Source organism: Haemorhous mexicanus, chromosome Z (assembly GCF_027477595.1).
Source record: "Haemorhous mexicanus isolate bHaeMex1 chromosome Z, bHaeMex1.pri, whole genome shotgun sequence".
NCBI classification, from domain to species: domain Eukaryota; kingdom Metazoa; phylum Chordata; class Aves; order Passeriformes; family Fringillidae; genus Haemorhous; species Haemorhous mexicanus.
Genome location: NC_082381.1, coordinates 87066657 through 87089035, shown reverse-complemented (window position 1 = coordinate 87089035; position 22379 = coordinate 87066657). Strand labels below are relative to the sequence as shown.

Here is a 22379-nt window from a genome sequence, read left to right as displayed (position 1 = left end):
CGTCACCACTGGATCTCAACCAGACACAGCACCAGAAAAATGCTGAATGATCCCTGACTGGTTTAGCTCGCCCGGCAGGAGCTGTCTGGCTGCATCAGCTGGGTACAAAGCTTGAACCGGTCAGCTGTGCCAGGAAAGGTTCTAATGGCCCTAATTCAGCTTCACACACTTTGGCTTCACTCCTTTCTCAAGCCTAAGTGGCCTTGAAGAGGTCCATTCAGACCACTTGGTAGCAGATTGGCTTTTACTGCTGTTTTTGGCTGCACTCCTTGACTCGGCTTTTACCGATGGGAATAGGCCTGCTCAGGGAGCTGCATCAGCTCTTGGACTCCAACAAGTGCTTTAAAATGGTGCAAATCCATGTATGGAGCTTTGCAGGTGGTTAAACCCCAAGTCCTGGTCTGCTTTTGCTAGGCTGGGGTGTGGATATGTGATACATGACCAGTGTTTGTGAGAGAAAGGGAGGGATCCCTTCCCAGGAAATGCTGACAGCATTCCTCCTAATGCAGCCCTCAGAGATATTGGCTTTCCTGCTGCAAGGACACCTTGCTGCATTGTGGTCATCTTTGTCACCACCAGGACCCTCCAGGCCTCTTCTGCCTGGCTGCTTTCCAGCTGGAGGGCCACCAGCACGTAGGGATGGAATTGCTCCTCCCGAGATGTGGGACTCCATACTTTTTCTGGAACTTGAAGGGGTTTTTGTCAGCCCATTTTTTCCAGCCTGCTGATGACCCTCTGGATGCCAACACAGCCCTCTGGTATACCCAACACTCCTCCCAGTTTTGTGCCTTCCCCAAATTTGCGGAGGGTGCACCCTGCTCCAACATTCTGATCTTTAATTAAGAAGTAAACTAATTATGCCTGGCTTACACCACTAATGACTGGCCTCTACATGTAATTTGTGTCACTGGTTATAACACTTTGAGCACAACCATTCAGCCAATTTTCAATCCAACTTTCTTCACATTTATTTAGCCCATACTTCATTAACTTGTCTGTGAGGAAGCTGTGGGACAGAGTGTCAAAATGAGGTGATGTTCCAAATTTGCTACGGCGAGGTAAAGGACTTTTGCAGCTCACCTGCCTGTGAGCAAACCTAATGTTTTACTTCCAGAAGTACTGCCAGTCTGTGGTTCTTCTGGAGGAGAGCTGGCAGTGGTAATGGAAGTATGGCAGGAATGAGAGAGAGCCCATGTCCTGGCTGAGGACACAGCTGCTCTGGCCAGCTATGGTCTGTCCTGCCCCACAGGCAGGGCTCCTGGAACAGCAGGTCAGCCCCCACCAACATCTGTGGCCAGTTTGCTTTTCATCATCTTGTTTTTATGAGTGAGTGAAGAGTGGAAAAATCTGTTTCAGCACAGAGCACCACAGGGTCTGTCACAATCTTGGACTTGTTTGCTAAGAGCAATAGTTTTGGGTTTATACAAAGCCAACAGCCGGATGGGAATGGGAAGCTTCTATCTCTGCACTTTGGCCTGTAAACTCTCTAGAGAAAGCTGCTGTTTGACATTCCCCTGTGTGGCAGTGGGATGGGGCTGGGTACAGACTGTGCTCTGCTCCAGTGTCCATCTCCCTCTCGTGGTGTGACTCCAGCACAGCCACATGTGCAGCTGTGGGAATCGCAGCAAATATTCAGATCTCCAGTTTCAGAGGGCTCACAAGCAGCAGTTTCCTTGCCCTGGCACAGTCCAAACTCTTTGTGCTCTATCTGCTCTTCTTTGCACTGCTCTTAATGGTGTATGCTCTCAAAATTACCAGTACTTCTAATGCAAACACATCATTCCCTCCTCTTCCTGCCCGCTCTGGAGACCCACTGTCCTTTCTGTCCACCTTGACATGCTCTCATGACTCACCTTCTCAGTCCATGCAGCTCCAAAGGTTCATAAGTGATACCTGGAAACCAGCTTATTGGTTAGGAGTGGCAGTCTCTGCATCCTGGAATAGGAGTGGGGCAGGAATGTGTGAAGAGCAGGTTGTAGCTGTCTTACAGCCACAGCAGTGTGTAAAATAGCTCTGCTCTGTCATGGCAAAATAAGTGGCAACTTCAGAGAGAGGTGCAGACTCTCCTCCTGCAGGCTGGTGCTCTGAGTGCTGGGGTAGAAAACAACTCCTCTATTTCAGCTGCAAGTTTTTCAAGGTATTTGTTCAAAATGTTGCTGCTAGTGGGAGGGGGAATTGTTTGGAAAGGCACTAGTTAGCCAAGGCCACCACATGCCAAAGACTGCAGTGGTGGTTCAGCAGCTTGGTGATGAGGAGCTGCCCTCTGGAGCCATCCCATTCACCAGTGCCAAGATTCCCATGGTGTCCAGCTCAGGAAATGTGTCTGAGGCTCCAGGAAGGACCAGACAGTCATGTGTGTCAGGAAACCCAATGAAATATAGGTCAAAGAAAAGCCCAGTGCATTGTTCTGGCTGGTTCCCCTCGTTTGGTTTTGTGTCCCTTTCCCTTTTTCCAGACAGCTGGATCATTTTTCCTGGAGCAATGGACATTTCTCCAGGCTGGTCTGGCTGCCTGTGGTCATGAGATTGAGTAGCAAGTCCTGGGACTTAGGAGCTGAGAGAGAGAAAATCTCTCTGGTTCACACCTGAGTCTGAACCTCAAGGCTGTTTGTTTTTCTGGTCATCTCTAGCATGGCAGACTGGATCATCCACATTAGAATCACAGCATTATAGAATAGTCATTCAGAGAAGAGCTTTGAGATGATTGAATCCAAGCTTTATATTGAATTAGTCTGAAATTCTGGAGGGGTTTGAAAGCCTGAAGTTGACTGTATTGCTGTAGTTCAGTAAAGATGGGAAATTGAAACAATTCTAAGTTTCAGCTTCAAACCCCTCTCCTGTTCTCCTGGCGCTAAGGAAAAGCCGAAATTCAAAAAGGCTCTTTTTCTAAACCCACCTCAAGACAGCAAGATCCTGTTAGAAATAACAAAGCTGGCCAGACTTGCCTCTTTTTAGGATACAAGGCAAAGCATTTCTCTGCTTCTTCATTTACTTTTGCAATCTGAGAGTCAATTCACCTTCCCTGCATCCACTTTCAGCTTAATAACCTTCCCTGCCCTTTCTGCTTCCCTTGCCCTGATGGGAGGGCTGTGTGTGTCACCCAGGTTATGGCTGCTTCCAAGGAAATAATCCATTCACACAAAGCTCTGTGTTGTAGGAGGATGTATGTGTAAGGCCTTAACATAGAGCAGAATGCTATAATTTTTCCAGCAAGAAACTCTTCCAGCCTATAAATCCCAGTGATTACTACTTTCTTGCCAAGTAGTTCTTACTAAAAGTGGAAGATGCTGTACATAGCATGGGTTGCTGATCCTCTTTCTCTCTTTCAAGAGAAAGAGGACTGGTAGCATCCAGAAATGAAGCATCAGACAGTGGAAACAATTGAAAATTAATAGTCAGTGCAATGGATAGAGGGAGAGTTACTCCGGCTGTGGGTGGTTACGGGATTTTGCAAGCAGCGCTACAAAGTGACATTTTCATGCGCAAGCACAAATAGGCATAAATCCATTTGCAATAGATTTCACATTTTGGGATAGGCAAAAGAAAAAAGTTGTCATATCTATTGGGCAACTCAGTTTCTGCGAAGGAAGATGTCCTAAATGTGATTTAATTTGCACAAGTGAATTAAGCCCGCTTGGCAACAGCAAGGAATTGCTGGCTGACAGTTTGTCATCACCTCTGACTTTTTTGTTTTCTCCAAAGACAGGAAGTCTCTACCTGATTTCTGGCTGAGTGGTTCTGCAGAGCAGAGATTTTCGGAAGACAGAGCAACAGACCTGTCAGCACTTGGATGAGATGAGGGAAGTGGGGAAAAGCTGTGTCAGGTACAGGACAGGGTGTGCAGGGGGAAAAATACTCCAGACCATCCTAAGCTGCACAGGTCAAGGATGCCTCTGTCTCTCTGCCTTTGCCTTTTGCAATTCAGTGCACAGCACAGCTTAATTTGCAGGGGCTGGGATGTGCTAAACTGCTCCAACAACTGTACATTTTGGGTGGTGATGTAGCTGGATACTTTTGGAAGGGCTTCTGCACCCACTTGGTGCTTCAGCCCAGCTGTGCTGTGTGAAGATGCACATTTGGGAGCAAGGATTTGTGTCTGCCTCAGCTATCTATGCAAAAAGCTACCTCTGGAGGTGAATATGAGGTTGCAGCTCCATGAGGCTTTAAGCTCTTGAATGCACAGAGGTTACTGAGCGCACTCAGGAGCTGCTGAATGAGAAGTCAGAGATACCCAAACTCATTGCCAGGCAAAATGTGGTGGGAGAAACCTTTGCTTCCCACACAGCCATCCCATGTCTTATCCCACCACTGGGATGTGTGAATTCCAGCTGTGGCAACAGCTGTAGGAGTTTGTAAAAGCCCCCTGAGAACTGTAAAATCAACTGCAATCAAGGGCTTGTTTCCTGTTTGAGCTACTTCCATCTCAAATTAAAACTGATATAGAGGAAGAGAGAGTGAGGGAAAGCATTCAGCAAACATGTTTCCCCTTCAGAGTGGTGATATTTCTGCAACCCTGGCAAATGTGATCGACAGAAAACCCATATAATTCTGCGGTGTTGGACAAGATGTCTGTCTTTGCAGACTGGAGATGTCTGGCATGGACAGAACACAGAGCAACTCCCCAGAAGCTGGATATTTTTAGGAATTATCTTATTCTGACAAGTTTTGGGTTTTTCAGCTTGTAGGAAGGCCCCATGTTGCTTGACTGCCCCTCTGGAATACAGAGCCCTTCCTGGTATTTTCTGGTGCCTGCTGGGATGCTGGCTGGCTCCCTGTGCCAGCAGCCTAGGTGATGGGGAGAGATGCATACTCTCCCTGTATCTGATGATTTCAGGCTCCTGAATCAGTGCAGGTCTTCACTGGTTGCTTGCAGGCATGGGAAGAAGAGGTGTCACATTGCAGAAGGGCTGAAGAAAAGGACAATATTTATTTTAAGTTCACAGCAATGTTCAATAGAACAAGGAGTAGGGCACAGGCTCTGCAGCAAAGCAGCTCTCGTTGCTTGAGAATAGAGGCCAACAGGGAAATTTGTTCATCAGACTTTAACCCACCATGCTTTGCTGGCCTGGGAGTGCCATGCAGTGCTGCAGCCACTTCTCCCCATCACTGTCTGGAAGCACAGCACTGGGTTTTCCAGGTCTGCACCTCCCCGGTGTCACCACCTCCTTTTGTGGTCTCCCTCTGTGCTGTTCTTCCCATCAGCTCTTGACTCCTGTGTGGAGGTGATTAGGTCTTGAAGAAGATCAGATGATGGAAACCAGTGTTAGAGTGGAGATCAGGAAAAAAATGATTATAGAAAGGGCTGTCAAACACTGGGGGAATGGTTGGAGTTGAGGATCTTAGAGGGCTTCTTCAGTCTAGAGGATTCTGTGCTTCTGTGAATCAGGAGGGAAACTTTGTGCTCCAACAATGAAGATGCTCCAGTGCAGGTGGCAGCATGGCTCTGGCCTCTGCTGCAAATGTCCACTGAGAAAGCAAATCCCTTCCCTCCACCTTCCCTCTGTGCAGCTTTGCTAATTATTCATGAGGAGTCATTAGCAGGTCAGTTATCCTGGAGCCACCAATAGCCAAGCCAAGACATCTAAAGGGCTTGCCCCAGCTTTTTCTGTACTGAGTTCTGCGACTGATCTTGCCAACAGAAGCATCTATGTCTACAGGAGAAGAGTTGAGAACTTCCTCTCAAAGAGCAAAGTTGCCTTTTCTTTTCCTTTTAGGGTGTATGAAGCAAATGCAAGAGTTTGAAAAATGATATTTAAAGCAATAAAGTAATCATTTGTCTTGGAACTGTGTAGTGTATTTACTATTTTTTACATTGAGCTCCACTTAAAACAGAATCGTCTTAATTCACTGGGAAGCTCTCTTGTAATTCCTTCACTTTGCTAAGTCTGTTCTGCTATTAATTTTTTAAGGCAAATTTTTAGGAGGTTGTTTTTTTCATGTGCTATGGCTAGGCCAGGTATTGGTTTGTACAAGAACATTTATTTAATGCTCTTTAAGGTGGAGGCAAGCTGGGTGGAGTGATGACTCTAACTGCAGAAGAAACTTTTTTTTTTCTCCTTTAATGGTCATATTTGTTTTATGTTAGACCTCTGGGAGCTGTTGAGAAATTATTAGTCCCACTGAAAACTTTACATTTTTTCTCTCTTAATGAAAATTTTTATAGAACTCTCTAGGTATCAGACTGCTGGGCTACCAATGATAGCTTCAGTTAGTGCTTTTATTGTCTGCTGTTCCCTTGCAGGAGACACTTGATTTGTCTTGCCTGTTTTCAAGAATTATTAGTACTGGCTATAGTTACTCAAATCTTTTTATTAGCTAGAGACTTAAAAAAGCTGTTTATACTCTATTTTTTATGGAAGGCTTCAACTCTAGAAATTGCTTTACTAATTGATTTTAGGATGGATTTCCTTGTGGCTGAGGAATTAATGCCTGCAGTGGCACTTACATGACAAATCCTTTCCAATAGCCATATTGTGCCTGGGCTTCACTGTTATTTTTAGAAAACAAACAATATGTTTGGCATAACTACCTGCAGTTGTGGTTTTTCTTCACATATATAGTGAAAAAAGCATTATTTTGCAGTAATTTTCCCAGTAACCTTGCATTTCTACTATTCAAATATTTCTGTAATGCTGTGCATGAGCTAAATTAAACTGTTCATGAATAAGCTCTCCTAGTTTCTGTGTGCTTCATATTTCATTGACTGCTGTAGAGAGAAGGTCTTCAAACAGTAGTGTGTAACTTCTTGTGTTATTCTGCCTCTCTTTGTCTCTCTACAGGAGCAGCAACAGGGGGATGTCCCTGACCTTGCAGTTTGCAGTGACCTCATGAGCCTGCTTTGGTGCTAGCATTAGTTTGCTGATATCATGGCTCAAAAAATGTCTTGGAAAAGAGGGGAGGAAGTAGGACCTAAATATTACCAGAATTCCTGGAATAGCCTCCCCTGTTTTTTAAAAAAAATCTGAACATAAACAACACCATGTTTTTGTCTCCCAGGATGAATTCATTCTCGGATGCTGTTCTAGGGGACATTTAAAGGGGTAGCAGATGCTGGTGCTGCTGGATTTTAGGTGATTAAGGCACAAATAATCCCATGAGCACCACCCATGCTCACCTTTTTAAAAAGTGGTTTTTGGAGGTGGGATCCCACCTGTTCAAAAAATACTCACATGGACCTGCAAAACAGCCCTACATCGTGAAGCAGAGAGGATTGCTTCTGGTCTGAGTGTTTGTGGTTGCATAGTCCCTTTGGATTTCAAATCTTCACATCCCTTGGGTCTGTGATTTTAAACTGACCTGGTAAAACAACTGTAGAGTGAGGAAACCTTTCTGTCAGGCCTTCTTCTCAGAGGTTTTGGCAAAGGTTCCTGAGAAAATCCTCCTTAAGGCAGGTGGAGCTTCCCTGCTGTAAGGATTTTGAGGAGGCATAAAGTGGCAGTGGTAACCTTTGACTTGTTAATTTCTCATGGTCTAATGGAAAAGATTTGCTCCTCTATCAAAGGGAGAGAAAGAACTGCCACCAGCAGTAAATGTTGATCCCATTCTTTATGTGAAGTTCTTTTATTTCCCAATGGATATGTGTAGGGATTCAGACTTGCTATCCTGCAATCAGCAGGAGAGAGAGATCTTCAATTTGCAAGATAGAAAATTATTCAAGGAAAAGAAGAATGTTTGATCACTGCTAGCTAGTCGCTCTTCTAGTCTGATTAAAGCATATATATTCATTGCCTTGGCACTTAATGAGGAGCCAGGAGATGGCACCAGAAGTGCTACAGGATGTGCTCTGTAAGAATATTTACCTGTGTGTGTTGTAGCTGTTAAGAGGTATTAAATGGGTTAGACATTGATGGCACACAAGAAAGGAAGAGAACAGTCTGTTTATTTCACTTTCAAATATACATGCTCTTAATTTGAAGTGCAGCTCTTGACTTCGTTCTTACATTATTTATTATTATTAGACACCAACGCCTTCTCAGCATATTTATTTTGTTAAATTACACCTCTGAAATTAAATGCAGCCTCTTGTCAGCTTTAATGTTCTTCTGCCTATTCTTATAATTATTATTGATAAGAGGTGACTTTCAAGTTAACAGCCAGTGGATTGATAAGGCAGCTGTTATTATGTTACCTGAGTGCTTTTTGGAAAGCTTAGCTCAAGGGCAAACCGTGATTTCTCCAGTGTGGAATGCTGAATCCCCAGCCTGCATACTGCTGGCAAAAGTGGTGTTTGTGGCTGTGCTGTGCCTGGGTGATGTCTGAAAAGCTGCCCCCAAACTGCCCCCAGGCTGCAGAGTTGTGTGTACCTGCAATCAGTGAGCGTGGCGGCTCTTGGGGGTGCACAGTGGGGTGCCCCCACTGTTGATTGCTGAGCCGTCAGAGGGTTTCTGCTCCTTTCGCCTCTGCTCTTCCCTCCTGCTCTCCGAGGCCCTTCTCCTCATTCTCAGGTAGTAGATCCGGTTGGCTTCTGGGTGGGTGACTTGGCAGAGGGGCATTTTGTAGATGGCTGGGTTTTGGGAGGTGATCAGCAGGAAGAGGAGCGCCGAGAGGCAGAAGGGCCAGGTGCACACTGGCAGCCCGAGCTGGCAGGGGACACAACAGACACGGGGCAGCGCTTTGGTACTGCTTTTTGATCTCTGTGCTTATGCCTGCCTGCTGCAGCTAAACTCTTCCCTTTGGGAAGCTGGGAGGGCCTTGCTTTCCCTGAAGACTCAGTGGCTACCAAATGCCGATTCAGCTGGCCACACAAAGGTCTGCTTTTCAGACGGAGGGCGTGGGGCTGCACAAAGCATCTGACACTGCAGACCTCAGTCCTGTCAGAGCTGCAGCTTCAATACCGGTGCTGGATGGAACCTGGCACCAGCATTGAAGCAACTGAATCAGGCTCCAGAGCTCTGGTGACTGCAGTGAAAGCCAGGACACCCAGCTCACACCTGGACACTTGAATTCTCTAACAGAAAAGCCAAATTCTACCCTCTCTGTTCTGTAAAATATGTATGGAGAGTATTATTCATGCATATTCCCTCTCCCCAACGACAATATGACTCTGGCATCACATCCAACCCTCAGCCCTCTCCGTTCCCCCACCTCTGGACCTGAATTGAGGTCTTCCAAAAGCAAGATCACAGGGACAAAAAATGGGTGTCTTTTTTCCTGATGCCTCCCAAAAGCAGGTGTGCTTAAAGCAGCCCATATGAGAAGACCTACATAGTACTGAGAGGGTGCCAGATGAAAATGTTCAGTGCATGAAACTGCTAATTCTAATATTTTTTTCTTTTAAGTTAGTAAATCAATTTAATTAAAATATGGTTTTGCTTTAATCTCTCAGATCTTAGAAAAGAAGCAGGGCCTGGCATTTCTGTCTTCACTCCTTTCTTGATTTGTCCAAATATAATAACTTTGTACTTAAGAGAACAGTCTCCCCCTCATTTTAGTTCTCATAACCAGTTCAAACATCAATAATATCTGTGAGCAGTGTTGGAGAAAGACCTTGAATGAAGAAAATGAAAATTTAGATCATTTGGAATTGCTGAAAGATAATGTTCAACGAAGTATTTAATCTCAAACCATATGCTGTTGCTGTAACTCACATACATATATGCACAACCCTGTTGTGGATAGCATGCTCCAAAGGTCTTTGAAATCTTATTATCAGATATAAAGTCTTCAGGGGCACAATTCAGCTGGCACAGGATTTGTACAAGACCTGCCAACTGGCTGCAGCATTCTCATTTCAATGTTGCCACAGCTGACATGGAGAATTTTGAGGCATTTCCTTAACATTGTATCAAGATGCAGTTAGAAAAAAAAAACAACAGACCCTCAGGTAAAACACAAAGCCTCACACTTACCACAGAGAGTGCATTAGCAAGAGCTGCTCCAGAGTAGGCACAAAATAATGCTGAGAAGAGAAGACCAAAGAAAGCTCAGGATGAGGAAAAAAAAAAAAAATTATAAAAAAGCAAGCAACGTGGTCCAAATGCACAGCAAAATATCCTCCCAGCTACCTAATGTGAGGATCACTGCTAGAGTTCAACACTTAGTTGAAATGTCCCAACAAAAGGGGCCTAAAGTTGCACCAAGGGAGATCTAGGTTGAATATTAGGGAAAAATTTCTTCACAGAAAGGGCTGTCCAACCCTGGCACAGCTGCCCAGGGCAGTGGTGGAGTTCCCATCCCTGGAGGGATTGGCAGCTGTGTGGATGTGGCTCTGGGGGATGTGGGTTAGTGGTGGCCTTGGCAGGGCTGGGGGCACATTTGGACCCGATGTTCTTGGAGGTATTTTCCAACACAAATGATTCTGTGACTGCATTTTGTCTTATCTGCTCTGTAGAGATGGATGGTGAATGATAAACATGGTTTTGTCAAGATGAAGCGATGGTGGCATTTCTTTTATCTTTAATTTCATTTTATTTGGTGCTACCTGACCCACATGCAGTGGGAATTGCAGAAATTCTCCATCAGGGCTGGACTTCAGAAATTCTCTGCCCTGTGCCTTCATGCTACAACCAGTTACCAAAGGGTCTCTTTGCACCAGGATGCCAGAATGGCAGAACAGGAGGCAAGGTCAGGCATTCAAGGGTTAAATCAAGGAAGAAAAAGCCACTGAGAAATCCAGAAACTGTTCTCAGGGCACTGAGATAAAGATAATTGGAGCCTGGGCATATCTTCACAGGAATGTCTTAACTGGGAAATTTCTCCAACTGTTCCCGTAGTGCCTGGTTTTGGCTGCTGTCAGATGCGGGATCTTTGGGTGGTTGGGTTTTAAACTGACCTGGTGCAACAGCTCCCTTCTGATGAGACATTTCGCCCAGTGATACATAATCATGAAAAGGCTGCTTCAATGAATCTGTTGAGTTGTTAACCGGTTAAACATGCTCATGGATTAACTTGAGCACGTTCCAGTACAAACAGTACTTCCACCCTTTCTAGATGTTTGCATGTTATCAGGGTCTAAAAGTATTCTCTCTGTACTTGTACAATCAAGCCCGATGCTGATGCTACCAGAGAAACAGCTCTTGCACAGTACCTATTTTTGGGATAGAGTGATGATTGGCTCTAAGCCTGTGCCTCTGTCTTAGGCTTGAAATGCAAGATGTGGCTGGGGGTGTATATTCTATCACCATCTGTTAGAGGTAGGGCAGTTATCTTCTGCTCATTGGGCCACCTGTGAAAACCAGGTGGGGCAGGGTTTTTTCAATCTCTTCTACAAGCAATCCTCCCTCTGGAAAATATCTTCTGCTCATGGCCAGCGAGTGTCCCTGTATGGCTGATAAAATTCCATCATCCCACTGGGAGGTGCTCTGCCCAGGGGGAGGAGCCAAGCATTCCTACCTGGATATAATCTGAGTCCTGGAACACCACAGCAGCCTCTGCCTCCTGCATTCCCAGAGGAGCAGCTGTCCTCTCCACTGGATTCCCAGAGCAAGACCAGGCCCATCTACACCACCACTGGCCTTACAGAAGAAAACTCTACCCTACTACAGGATCCCTGCTCCAGCAGAACCACAGCTGGCACTGCAGAAGGGCTGAGACACCACTGAATGGGACTGCTGCCACCACCCTGACCCACAGAGTGTCAGCTCCTATTCTGACTCTCTCAGAGCTGTTTTGTATTACTGCATTTTTATTTTTTCTTTTAACTTTTTTTCCTAATAAAGGTCTCTTATTCTCACTCCCATATCTTTGCCTGAGAGCCCCTTAATTTCAAAATTATAATAATTCAGTGGGAGGGTGTTGGCATTTTCCATTTCAAGGGAGGCTTCTGCCTTCCTTGGAGGACACCTGGCTTTTCAAACCAAGACAGCTCCTCATAAGCTGCCCAGATTTTTACCTTTCCTTTATGTGAAAGATACTCACCACAGGCAAGTGAGAGCACATGTGTCTGCCAGGTCAGGGCGTAGAACATGCCCCCGATGGCAATGCAGGCCAGGGCACAGTTGTAGTTGTGTAAGCCAAGGTAGATGCTGTCAAATGGGGATGCAATGCTCAGAGCTGCAGGACAAAGGCAAGGCTGTGAGCTCAGGTATGAGAGGAACCTGCAGGAGGAATCTGTCATCTCTTCCTCATAACATCAAGGATGGTTTGTCTGTTCTCACACACACACTCTCACGCAGGAAAAGGAGGATGTCAAAGGAGGCTCATTATTTTGGAGCTCTGATAATGTCCCTGTGGTGGAATTTGGCCCAGTCTCAAAGGTCTAATTCAGACAAAACTTCCTGTGTATTCACTGAGTGTGTTGTATCCACACAGAGAGGTGGAGGATCCAGCCCGAACGTAGGAAAATATTCTCACCTGGGCATCCTCCTTGCAGAAAGCTGTGCTCACACACACACTGTTTACACCTCATAAATACCCTAATTTTGAACATCAGAGGCACAACTACATGTCTTTTGTGAGAGCAAGCAGAGTTTTCAAGTTTTTCCTAGTGACCTTTGTGAGATAATGTCTCGTTACAAGAGGTGGTCACTTCACCTGTGCAGTGGAAATTCTCTACAGGGATGGGAGCTGGTGGTCTGCCCCAAATTTGACCTCTCAGAAACTTCTGCAGGATTTCTCACAGGCTTCAGGAGTACCAGTGAAAAGGAGAGTTCAATATGTCGTGCACAGACCACTAGCAATATTAATGCATTTCCTTCTATATTGTCCTCATCTGTCCTCTGTTTTATTACCATGCTTGTCCCCAGAAACTTTCCCTTGACCTTTCCCTTCTAGATTGAATGTCACATCTCTACAAGACCTGCCATATGCTCTTAGCCATGCAAATTGTGGACAGTTTTGTTTAAAATCATGAATATGAGACAGCTGCATCATGTATAAAGTGCTTCAGAGCACAGAGAAATTCTTGGATCACTGCCTTTTCCAAGGAATCAGACTACACTTATTCTGTCATCTGTATTTATTAAAATTGGTCTCTTAAGTGGCATTAATGTTATCTAACCTCTAGGGTCTGCTTTCATGTCTCTCAATATTGTTTGTCTCTGGTTAGTGGAGAGACAGGACATTTTTAGTGGCATTCATTTTGGTATTTTGACAAATCCATAGCAGGGCTGAGCAAAATGCATCCCAGAAAAGTCTCTTTCTCTTCTTGGTTGTTTAGTTCTGAGGCAGACCTTTACTTGTGGTCATCATTTAAAGCAATTGTGGTGGCAAGAAATCAGATCTGAAAGTCTTTCTCCAGATTTCCTTATGATCTCCAAGGGATTTATCACATCCAGTGGCTAGAGAGTTAAGTCAGGTGGAACAAACCACCTGGCTGAGGTACAAATCTAACAAAAAATGCAATGTTTAAAGAAAACCTTCTTCTGTTCTTGCCTGCACTCTGTTGTGTGACCTTTGCTTTCAAATTCAGAGACAGTTTGAAAGATGAGAATGTTGTCCCAGCTACTGCCAAGCTGATGCAACTTTAAAGTCTGAACAGAATCTGTCTTGGATCGAGATACCTTGTAAGCAAAAATAATTTGGTCAGTATTTCTTACCTGCAAACATCCCCACGGCTGATCCAATTGCAGCATGCAAACAAATCAGTGGGGAGGAGATGAGCAGAGCCACAAGGAAAATCCCTCCAGTCCAGGGGTTTCCACAACCATACACTTGACCAATCCCAACTGGGATGGATTGTAAGAGCTGCAGCAGATGGCAGAAAAGGGCTTGTTATTTATTGTCTGTCTGTGCCCTGAGGGACACAGCAGATGTTCTGTCCAAGCTATTGGCTGAAAAGGGAAGGAAGAAACCCTGGCTCTGAGCTGGAGTCTGAGCACCTCATAGAATCTTAGAATGGTTTGAAATGGAAGGGACCTTAGAGATCACCTCGTTCTACCCCCGGCCATGGGCAGGGACACCTTCCACTCTCCCAGTTTGTTAGAAGCCGATCCAGCCTGGCCTTGGACACTGCCAGGGATCCAGGGGCGGCCACATCTTCTCTGAGCACCCTGTGCCAGGGCCTCACCACTCTCACAGGGAAGGGATTTTTCCCCAGTATCTAATCTAAACTTATTCTCTTTCAAATTGAAGCCATTTCTCCTTGGGGGGAATGCCCTCAAAAGTCCCTCCAACTGTAAGTAGTCTCCCTCCAACTTTCCTACACACTTCCCTATCTCTACTGGTATTGGAAGGCCTTAGGTCACCCCAGAGCCTTCTTTTCCAGGCTTAATAAACCCAGTTCTCCAAGTCTTTTCTTATAAAAGATGTGCTCCATCCCTCTGATCACCTTGCTGCCTCCTCTGGATTCACTCCAGCAGCTCCAGGTCCTTGTGCTGTTGGAGCCAGGGCTGGGGCAGCTCTGCAGGTGGGGTCTCACCTGAGCCCAGGGGCACAGGGCCAGAATCCCCCCTGCCCTGCTGCCCACGCTGGGGGATCAGCCCAGGGCAGGGGGGTTCAGGCTGGGGCAGGCCCAGCTCTCACCCACAGCATCCCCAGGTCCTTCTCCAAGGGCTGCTCCCTCTGCTCACCCCCAGCCTGGGTTGATCCCTGGGGCTGCCCTGACCCAGGTGCAGCTCCAGCACTTGGCCTTGTTAAACCTCATGAGATTCCCCTGGGCCACTTCTGCAGCCTGTCCAGGTCCCTCTGGATGCCATCCCATCCTCCAGGTGTGTCAGCTGCACCTCTCAGCATGGTGCCATCTGCAAATCCACTGAGGGTGCCCTGGATCCCTCTGTCTGTGTCATTAATGAAGACATTCAATACCACTGGTGCCCAGATGGACCCTGAGGGACCACCTGGGACCCTGAGCCATTCACCACAATGCTCTGGATCAGTTTCCCTGTTCTCCTTTGGGAAGGTGACCCTCCAGAGCTAGAGCTAGACATGAGGGGACTGGGTATAAATGAGTTTCTGTCTCTTTTAAATCCTGATGTTTCCTCTGAATTTTCATATTGCCACTGACAGTGTTGCTGACATTTTTTTTTAACCTGGACAGGAGGAAGTCATGTCCAGATGTGTGCTGATTGTACACTCAAGACTAGTGTTGGGCCAACCCAAGTTTGAGGGGAATGAGAAACTTGGGTTCTCTGCTCTTTGAGGCTCCACCAGCCTTTCTGCTGGATGAACCAGGACTGACCCTGGGGATTCTGTGGCACGGAACCAGCCCATATACTTCTGTGAATTCTGACCCACATAAAAGCATCACCCAGAGGAGAATGCCTTCATGCTCACCTTCTCAGTGAAACACCATAAACCTGTTGGTGTGATGCTTACCAGTGGCACATTGATGTCAGACCAGGTGATATTGGGCACTGCAGCTACGGGCTTGATGAGAGTTGTGGGGAAGAAGGGGTTGTAGTGTCCTGTGGCTGCCAGGTACAGGGTCACTGCAATGTTGAAGGGCAGAGTGAAAACAGGAAGGTCCCATTTGCTGAAGATGGATCCCAAAGCACTGGACAGTACTGGGCTGAGAAAAGGAGAAGAAATAGAATTATAACTTGCTCATCATATTTATAGTGGTGACACAGCCTGCCTCTTCGGTCCAAAAATGATAAGTTTGGCAAAGAAAGGCCAATACAGTTCCTTGTAGCAATGCCAGGTGGTGAATACCTTAATATCTAAATCTGTATCAAAAAAAAAGTGTTCAAAAGCTTTTCATCTTTCTGAAAAAAATGATGTCACATCCATGTATGCATCCAATACAGCATTTAAGCATGGACAGAGACAGGCAATCGGACTTACTATTCTGTTTAAAATTTGAACAAAAAGCAGAAAATGAAATTTTGTGAATGTCATGAGAAGAACCGTGAGAGCTTTAGATGGTCTAAAAAAGCTGCTGTCTTGAGGAGGTAAGAGGGAGTTGGAAATTACCCAAATTGCTTTTTTTGGCCTTTTTTGTTTTGTTTTGTTTTGTTCTTGTTTAAACGGTTTGAAGGGTACAGGAGATGGGTCTGGAAGAGAAGTAAAGCAGAAGAAGTGATCAAAGGCAGTGGAAAATCTTTCATTAAGAAAGATAACAATATTTACTGTGTTGGACACTATTTCTGGGGACTATAAGGCCCAACAGAGTAAGATGAAGTCATCACTGTAGCAGAGCTGGGCAAGGTGTTGGTACCTGACTTCACTCAGACCTTGACTGATGTAATTTTGTGCTGCCCAGGTATCATCTGAAATCATACACAGTTTTCTGAAAACTGAGACTTGTTTTTAAATAGCTTGATTGAATATTTTTAGCATATAAAGTATTTGGGACAAGACTCAACCTACAGTCAGAACACAAAAACCATGTAAACCTTGAAGTACCATGGCCTTTCCCGAAGTTTTTGTCTGTAGAACCTGGGATATAATCTTTGTTTGATCTGCTTTCCTCAGGACATTTCCAGACTCCCTGATTTCCACATGAAGTGTGTGTGCTACATGAAGGACTTTATGGGAGCATATTGACAAGGTAATATCTGATTTTTATGGGCTCCAGAAAGCTCAAGGAAGAGAAGAAATGGCCAATCCTTTGTGCAAATGGCCAGTTTCTCCTTCCAGCTCTCTTCTGCTACAGGTGAGATAAATAGCTCTTATGGTCTACTCCAAGTAGCAGTGAACATTACAGTTTATAAAAAATCAATTAAAAGACTTTAATTTTTCTCAAGGAACTGGATTTGAGCCCTAGAAGGTCATTAAGCTGGTTATAATAAAAACCAACTCCATCCAAGTTATTTGACATTTCAATAGCAACATCTTGTGTCCTGCTGTACAGATACTAGCAGTGGGAAAAATGCTTTGTTCTCCCTGTGTAATCTCAGATGAAGCCTATTCTTTTTTTGACAAGTTTGGTTCCCAAAGGAGTTTACAGGTTTCCTTGCTTGCAGCTGTAGGGAAGAAAAAAAAATCAGTAATTCAGTGAAAATGGTGTCCTAATTTCTGTGCTGAAATACAAAGCTTCTGTCACTTACACATCTTGTCAGGAAAAAAGGAAACAGTTAAATAAATGCTGACTTCTAAAGCTGAAAGTCAAAGTATCGGTTAAAAAAAAATCACTGAAGTGTCTGATTTTAAAATATTTCAGCTCTACCCTCAAGACTTGTGAACTAAACAATGAAGAAAATTTTGAACAAAAGACCTCAAGGAATTCTGGCAGATAAGACAAACTAAACATTCTTGCAACATGTCCTGGGTTTTGAGAGATTGTTCTAAAATGACCTTTGCTGAGAGTGACTAAAGAAATGAAATATAAAACAAATCTGATCTTAAAAGCAGTGAAAATCCAATAATGGTTTGCATCTTATTGCTTACAGTGATAAAATGTGACTATTAAATTAATTTCAGTTAAGGCTGTTAAACAGATTCTTCAGTGCTGTTCAGATCCATATTTAAAAATGGCAAAATTTAATCCTGGATGGACATAGCCTGTCCTTTGGAGCTACTAGGAGGAATTAATTTTGCTCATGACTGGTTGCACATCCGAGAAGGAGAATATTGCATTCAGCCCCAGGATGAGCACGGGGTTGATTCAGGGCCTGGATGAGGAAGATGCCTTGTGGTGTTGGGTGCAGTGACCTCCAGCCAGTGTGGGTCCTGCTGCTGAGGGCCATTTCCAGAGGCCTGGGGTGGTGCTGCTTTGCCTGTGTGCTATAATCAGTGTTTCTGTGCCCTCAGCTCCTACCATGTCCCTCACGAGCTCTGTGAGGTGACAAGCACAGCACTCCAGTGCCATCAAGTCTGGAGTCGCTGGTGCAGGGCAGAGAGGCCCTCAATGTGCCTGAGCTGCTTGAAGCCAGACCCATCCTTTGGGAATTGTCCCTAGAAGTGATGCTTCAGGTTTTAACTTTTATTTTCAGATTCTGTGCTGCTTCAGTTTATATTTCTGAGCTTCATATTAGGGGATGGTGAGCTCTCTTCAGAGCAGGAAGACAAAACAATTCCTTCTCCAGCTGGGGGCCAAGGACAAATGATCCAAATTTCAGGCCCAAGAACATAAACAACATGGGCTGAAGAGAGAAAAACAAGAAAGATGGGACTTGGGCAATTAACTCCCACATGCAAATGGACCAAAACTTATAGAAGTGTGAGACCCTGTGACCGGCAGTCCATTTTGTGACCATTTTGGTTCATCCTAGGTGTAGCCCTGGCCAGGCTCTTGCGCTGCCTGAGGTGGATCCATTGAGGCCTTCTCATAAATAGAGGCCTTCTACTTTTTTCTTTAGCTCTGCCTAGTCTCTGTTCTGGGTCAGCCTTCACAGGGCATGAGGAGCAGTGGCACTTACCAGGCCATGGAAATCACTGCCACAGGGGGCAGAAGCCACCAGTAGTAGTCTCCCTTGTCAGAGTAGACGGCCATGAGCAGGCCCACCAGGATCCCGTTGTAGCCGTGCAGCCCAGCTGCGATGGACGACCTGCCACGGAAACAATTGCTTTGCTGAGGGCAGCCCATCTCTGGGGCCCACAGAAATGCAATTTGTAAGTGTCCTGCCCCTGCGAAAAAGTAGTGAGATTACTGATGTACTGCCTTGCAGCGGTGTGTGGGAAAGGGAAAGTTTGGGGACTGCTGGATGATGGAGAGGGATCCTTGTGACTCAAAGGACCTGTGTGGTTGTGAGGATGGCTGTCAGGGAGAAAGAACTGTGTGTTTTCAGGAAGACAGACAGCCACAGAGACAGTCCAGCTCTTCTTGGGCCACAACTTTGTCTTCACCTGAGTCTTCTGTCTCTAACAAGGCGCAGTGACCCATCAGTGAGCTCCAAATAATATCACCGCCATCAATTTTTATTAAGTGCACGAGGACACGAGGTGCCACCTACCTGTCCTGGCTGAGGGCCAGCGCAGTTAACGTGGACACAGTGGTTCCAGTGCAGCCCGTGAGCATCCACCAGGGGCTCTGGATGAAAAGCCCCACTAAAATGATCAGCCCGCTGAGGGGGTTGTTGACAAACATCACCTGAGAGGTGCCTCGCAAGATCCAGTCCACCAGCTGAACCATTAAGGGCTTGCCTGGAGGAGATCAAGGCAAAAGATGATGCCTTTTCAACACTCCAACACTGCCCCTTTCTGGGCACAGAACAGAGGTGAAATATTAACATTTCTGTAAAACAGGTCTCTGATTGAGTGTTGTCTCTGCATATTTTGCATCTGGCACTTGAGAACTAATAAGGATGTACTGGGCACTAGTATAAAATTTATGGAGGGAAAGACAAGTGATTTATTTATGGTGGTCAGAGAATAGTCGACAGATTATTTGCATGGTAGATCACTTTAGATTCTGCTGTAAAATCAATAAGGAGACAGACTCTTTTTGGCATATATGCAGAGGAGGACTCTGAAAATACTTTGGAGGTATATAGGGAAATGAGAAAAGAAAGTGATTTTGCTGTTTTAGGAAGAAAATCAGCAACATTGAGCATGGAGGTATGGTGTATATAGGAGATAGGGGTCAAAGGTTTCTAAAAGTATTTCGAGATCTAAAGAACCTAAATTAGAAAGCAGTAATTATAGTTTGGACAGTACTCAGGGCAAAGAGGCATTTCCAGAGGACAAAGAATTATTGTTCTTTGGAGAAGGTTATTGAACCTGGACAGAGTGAACAGACACCAAGCACAGATACCTCAGGTGAGTGCAGGGGGAAGGTGGGATGAAGGCACTGCAATAATGTTTTGCTGCTTGTTCTCCTACTGCAAATTGGCTTGAGTTTTTCTTCTGCCTCTCTTCTGGGAAAACTGCAACCATTTCTGAACTGCTGTGTGTTATTAAAAGATGATGCAAGGAGAATGGATGGGAAAGGGGAGCTGCTTCCATGTACAAGACGTTCAGATGTTCATACAATGTGCATATTCAGGTTTTATCTTCTTCAAGATTTGAAATTAATCATCTTAATTTGATTTTTCATTAGATGCAGCTTAAGGTGCCAGGGTATTTTCTGAATATGGGCAATGACTTATTCCTAAGAATTCCTTCCAGGCAGGGTTAAGGAGGCAGAACAAGGAGGAGGAAGGGGTTCCTTAGAGGAAAATGATCAGGCTTGTCTGAACTAATTTTAATTAGCATTTGGTGTTGAGCTGTGCAACAGGTATCAGCAGTACACTTAGTCTCAGACACAAGTATTAGCTGTAAAAATTCAAATATAACAGAGGACAGTGGCCAAAGCTTTCCAGAACACTGAATGAGAAAAGTTGTTGACAAAGCATGGACCACTAGAGTAAAGAGAAAGCAGGCGGAGATATTCCCCTGTGTCTGGGGGTAACACTGGTCTGGCTCTAAATGGATGCCTCCTATTTCTCTCCCAGTGCTGGAGGTGTGCTGCTAACAACACCAGCCTTGACAGAGGACCCACAGTCTTACACAGCCTCTCAATCCCCAGTAATTATGGATCTTGTACTGTCTGCTCATGCATTGCTCCTGTCTGGACAGTGAACCTTTGAGATCAGTCCTGGCTTCTATCTTATGGCATTGTAACACCCTCTCAGTCCTTATTGCTCCCCCAAGGCTGGGAACTCAGAGGCCTCTGCCTCTCTCAGGAGGCAATTCCCCATCCTCAGCCCACAGATGGATGAGAGACAGTGGCTGATCCAAGGCAGGAGACTCAACCCCCAGCCCTGCTGTGTGATTCTGGCACTGCTATGGGAGCCGTGATGCTAATGACATGTAACTGATTGAGTGTGAAAGACATCTCAGGGCTGTGCCAAATTTTGCCTGCTGCCATGGTGATGGCCAGAGGATGCAGTGAGATTGTTTTCCTGAGAGTGAGATAATTAAAAGGCCAGAGTTTGCCATGGGCTTGGACCAGGCTGCTTCTGCTCTGCCTCAGGGGATGAAATACACTTCACTGGAAGTACTGATGGTAATATGGATATCCCCAAAAACATCTTTCTGCTTACTTTTCATCCACTCTCCATATTCATTCATTTCTCCTGTGAGATACCCAAAACTATGGTGGATCCAGTTTCCACTTCTCCACAGCAGGTCCTGGGGTCTTGGCATGTCCTTCTTGTACAGCTCCCTCTCATTGGGATGTTCAGTCACAACAATCTCACCGAGCTCCATCCTTTTTTGGGTGATGGTAAAGGGTAACTGTAAATCACAGAGAGAGTGTGTTAGAAAATCATTTTAGTTTGGGCTCTGACAACCACCAGAACCCAGTGGTGATATCTTTTATCAAAAATGGGATGTCTATGGAGAAGGGATCTGCCAGATCCACACCTGGGAATGGTGTGTGCTGCAGTGGTGTCTCCTCTCAGGGATGGGGACCAGGCAGTGCCCTGCTGCTGTCATGGGGCTGTGGCGGAGACACAGAGCTGCAGGGGGAAAGAGAGACGTGGCATGGGTGCCTTGCAGCATCCCACCCTCACTCCAGCTCCTGATGCAGCCTGTGGCAAGCTGCTGGTTGGACATGAGACATTACATCTGCCAAAAGACTTAGTAGCACCTGTGTGCTGACCATGCTTGCTAAGTGTAGCTACTGTGGCAGGTGCTGAGAAGGGAGCCTGATGAAGTTTGTCCAGCAGTGAGCTGGAGGCAAGCAATGCAAATTGCCAGTACAGCAGCAGAGAGTAGGGGCCAAGAAAATAAAAGAGGAGAGGCTGAATTGTGTGTCCTTTTTGATGTTGTGAGTTGATGCTTTTGTATATCACCAGGAATCTATGATGCTTCTCATTCCACATCTGCCTTTGATAGACCAGCAAGAGCAACCTGGGGTAGCATCAAAGCATTGCACAGAAATCAGCATCCACATGTGGCTTTTGACAAGGACAAGAGCATTGGCTTAGTGCTGTGTGCTTCTTAGTTAGCAGGTGAATATTCAGCAGGAGTAGGGGTTTATTAATTTTCCAATTACAGTTGTGGGGCTTTGCTCATTAAAAATCTATTACCAATGAACATTAAAGAAAAAATATACAAATACACTGCACTACAGCCTGGTGAGCTACACGGCAGGTCACACCTTCAAAATTGCATCCCTGCTGCCTAAGGGAGCCCGGCATCAGCTGTGGGATTTGCTCAGGCCATTTTGATACAGTGCGGCTGGGTTTCCTCTAGGCGTTGCCCCAAAGCGGACTGTGCTGAGAAGGGCTTGCCCCTGTTCTGTGGAATATGGGCACCATCTTCCGGTGGGAGCCTGTTGATGGGTGGCTCGGAGAGGCTGGCTGTCAGCGCGGCAGCCTGTAGCAGCAGCAGGGAGGGATGCTTGGGCTGCAGGAAAGGCTGCTTTGCAGAAAGGAGCGCTGACGGGAAGATAGCAAAGATAGCTGTGGCTCTAAATGCCCTCAGAAGAAGATCCTTGAGCAAGGAGAGCTGTTTTCCCCCTGCCCCAGGCAGCCCGTGGCTAGGTGCAGCCCAGCACAGGCGATGCGCGGCTCCTGTTCCCCAGTGCTCTGGCTCTCTCTGCCGGCAGCTCTTCCCCACGGCACTTTTTGGGGTGACCTTCACCATCGGCGTCAGCCTGGGCAGGGCTGCAGCGGCAAGAGAGGCTGTTGTGTGGAG

At 45.8% G+C, this 22379-nt stretch overlaps 1 protein-coding gene and 1 long non-coding RNA gene across 2 annotated transcripts; one reads left to right on the top strand and one right to left on the bottom strand.

The window, feature by feature from the left end:
* The first annotated feature begins 41 nt into the window (after positions 1-41).
* Positions 42-11676, top strand: LOC132322541 (uncharacterized). The gene is made up of 2 exons (XR_009485127.1): positions 42-3823; positions 6779-11676. It is a non-coding gene; the product is annotated as an uncharacterized LOC132322541 (long non-coding RNA).
* On the bottom strand, positions 8309-20955 carry LOC132322539 (urea transporter 2-like). Its single transcript, XM_059837043.1, has 8 exons — positions 20780-20955; positions 18710-18899; positions 18176-18304; positions 15192-15384; positions 13475-13622; positions 11856-11990; positions 9848-9897; positions 8309-8578 (listed from the first exon to the last, which is right to left on the bottom strand). The coding sequence occupies exons 1-8, from the start codon at positions 20943-20945 to the stop codon at positions 8309-8311; spliced, it is 1281 nt and encodes a 426-aa protein (XP_059693026.1). The 5' UTR covers positions 20946-20955.
* Between the last annotated feature and the right edge of the window lie 1424 nt (positions 20956-22379).

What these genes read in the sequence shown, in the direction of transcription:
- LOC132322539 (XM_059837043.1), bottom strand. Translation starts at nt 20,945, where the DNA reads ATGGAGCTCGGTGAGATTGTTGTGACTGAACATCCCAATGAGAGGGAG. An exon ending in CTGGCCCTCAGCCAGGACAG is followed by an intron (nt 18,305 to 18,709) that starts GTAGGTGGCACC and finishes TTTCCGTGGCAG; the next exon opens with GTCGTCCATCGCAGCTGGGC. An exon ending in TTGCTAATGCACTCTCTGTG is followed by an intron (nt 8,579 to 9,847) that starts GTAAGTGTGAGG and finishes GTCCCCTGCCAG; the next exon opens with CTCGGGCTGCCAGTGTGCAC.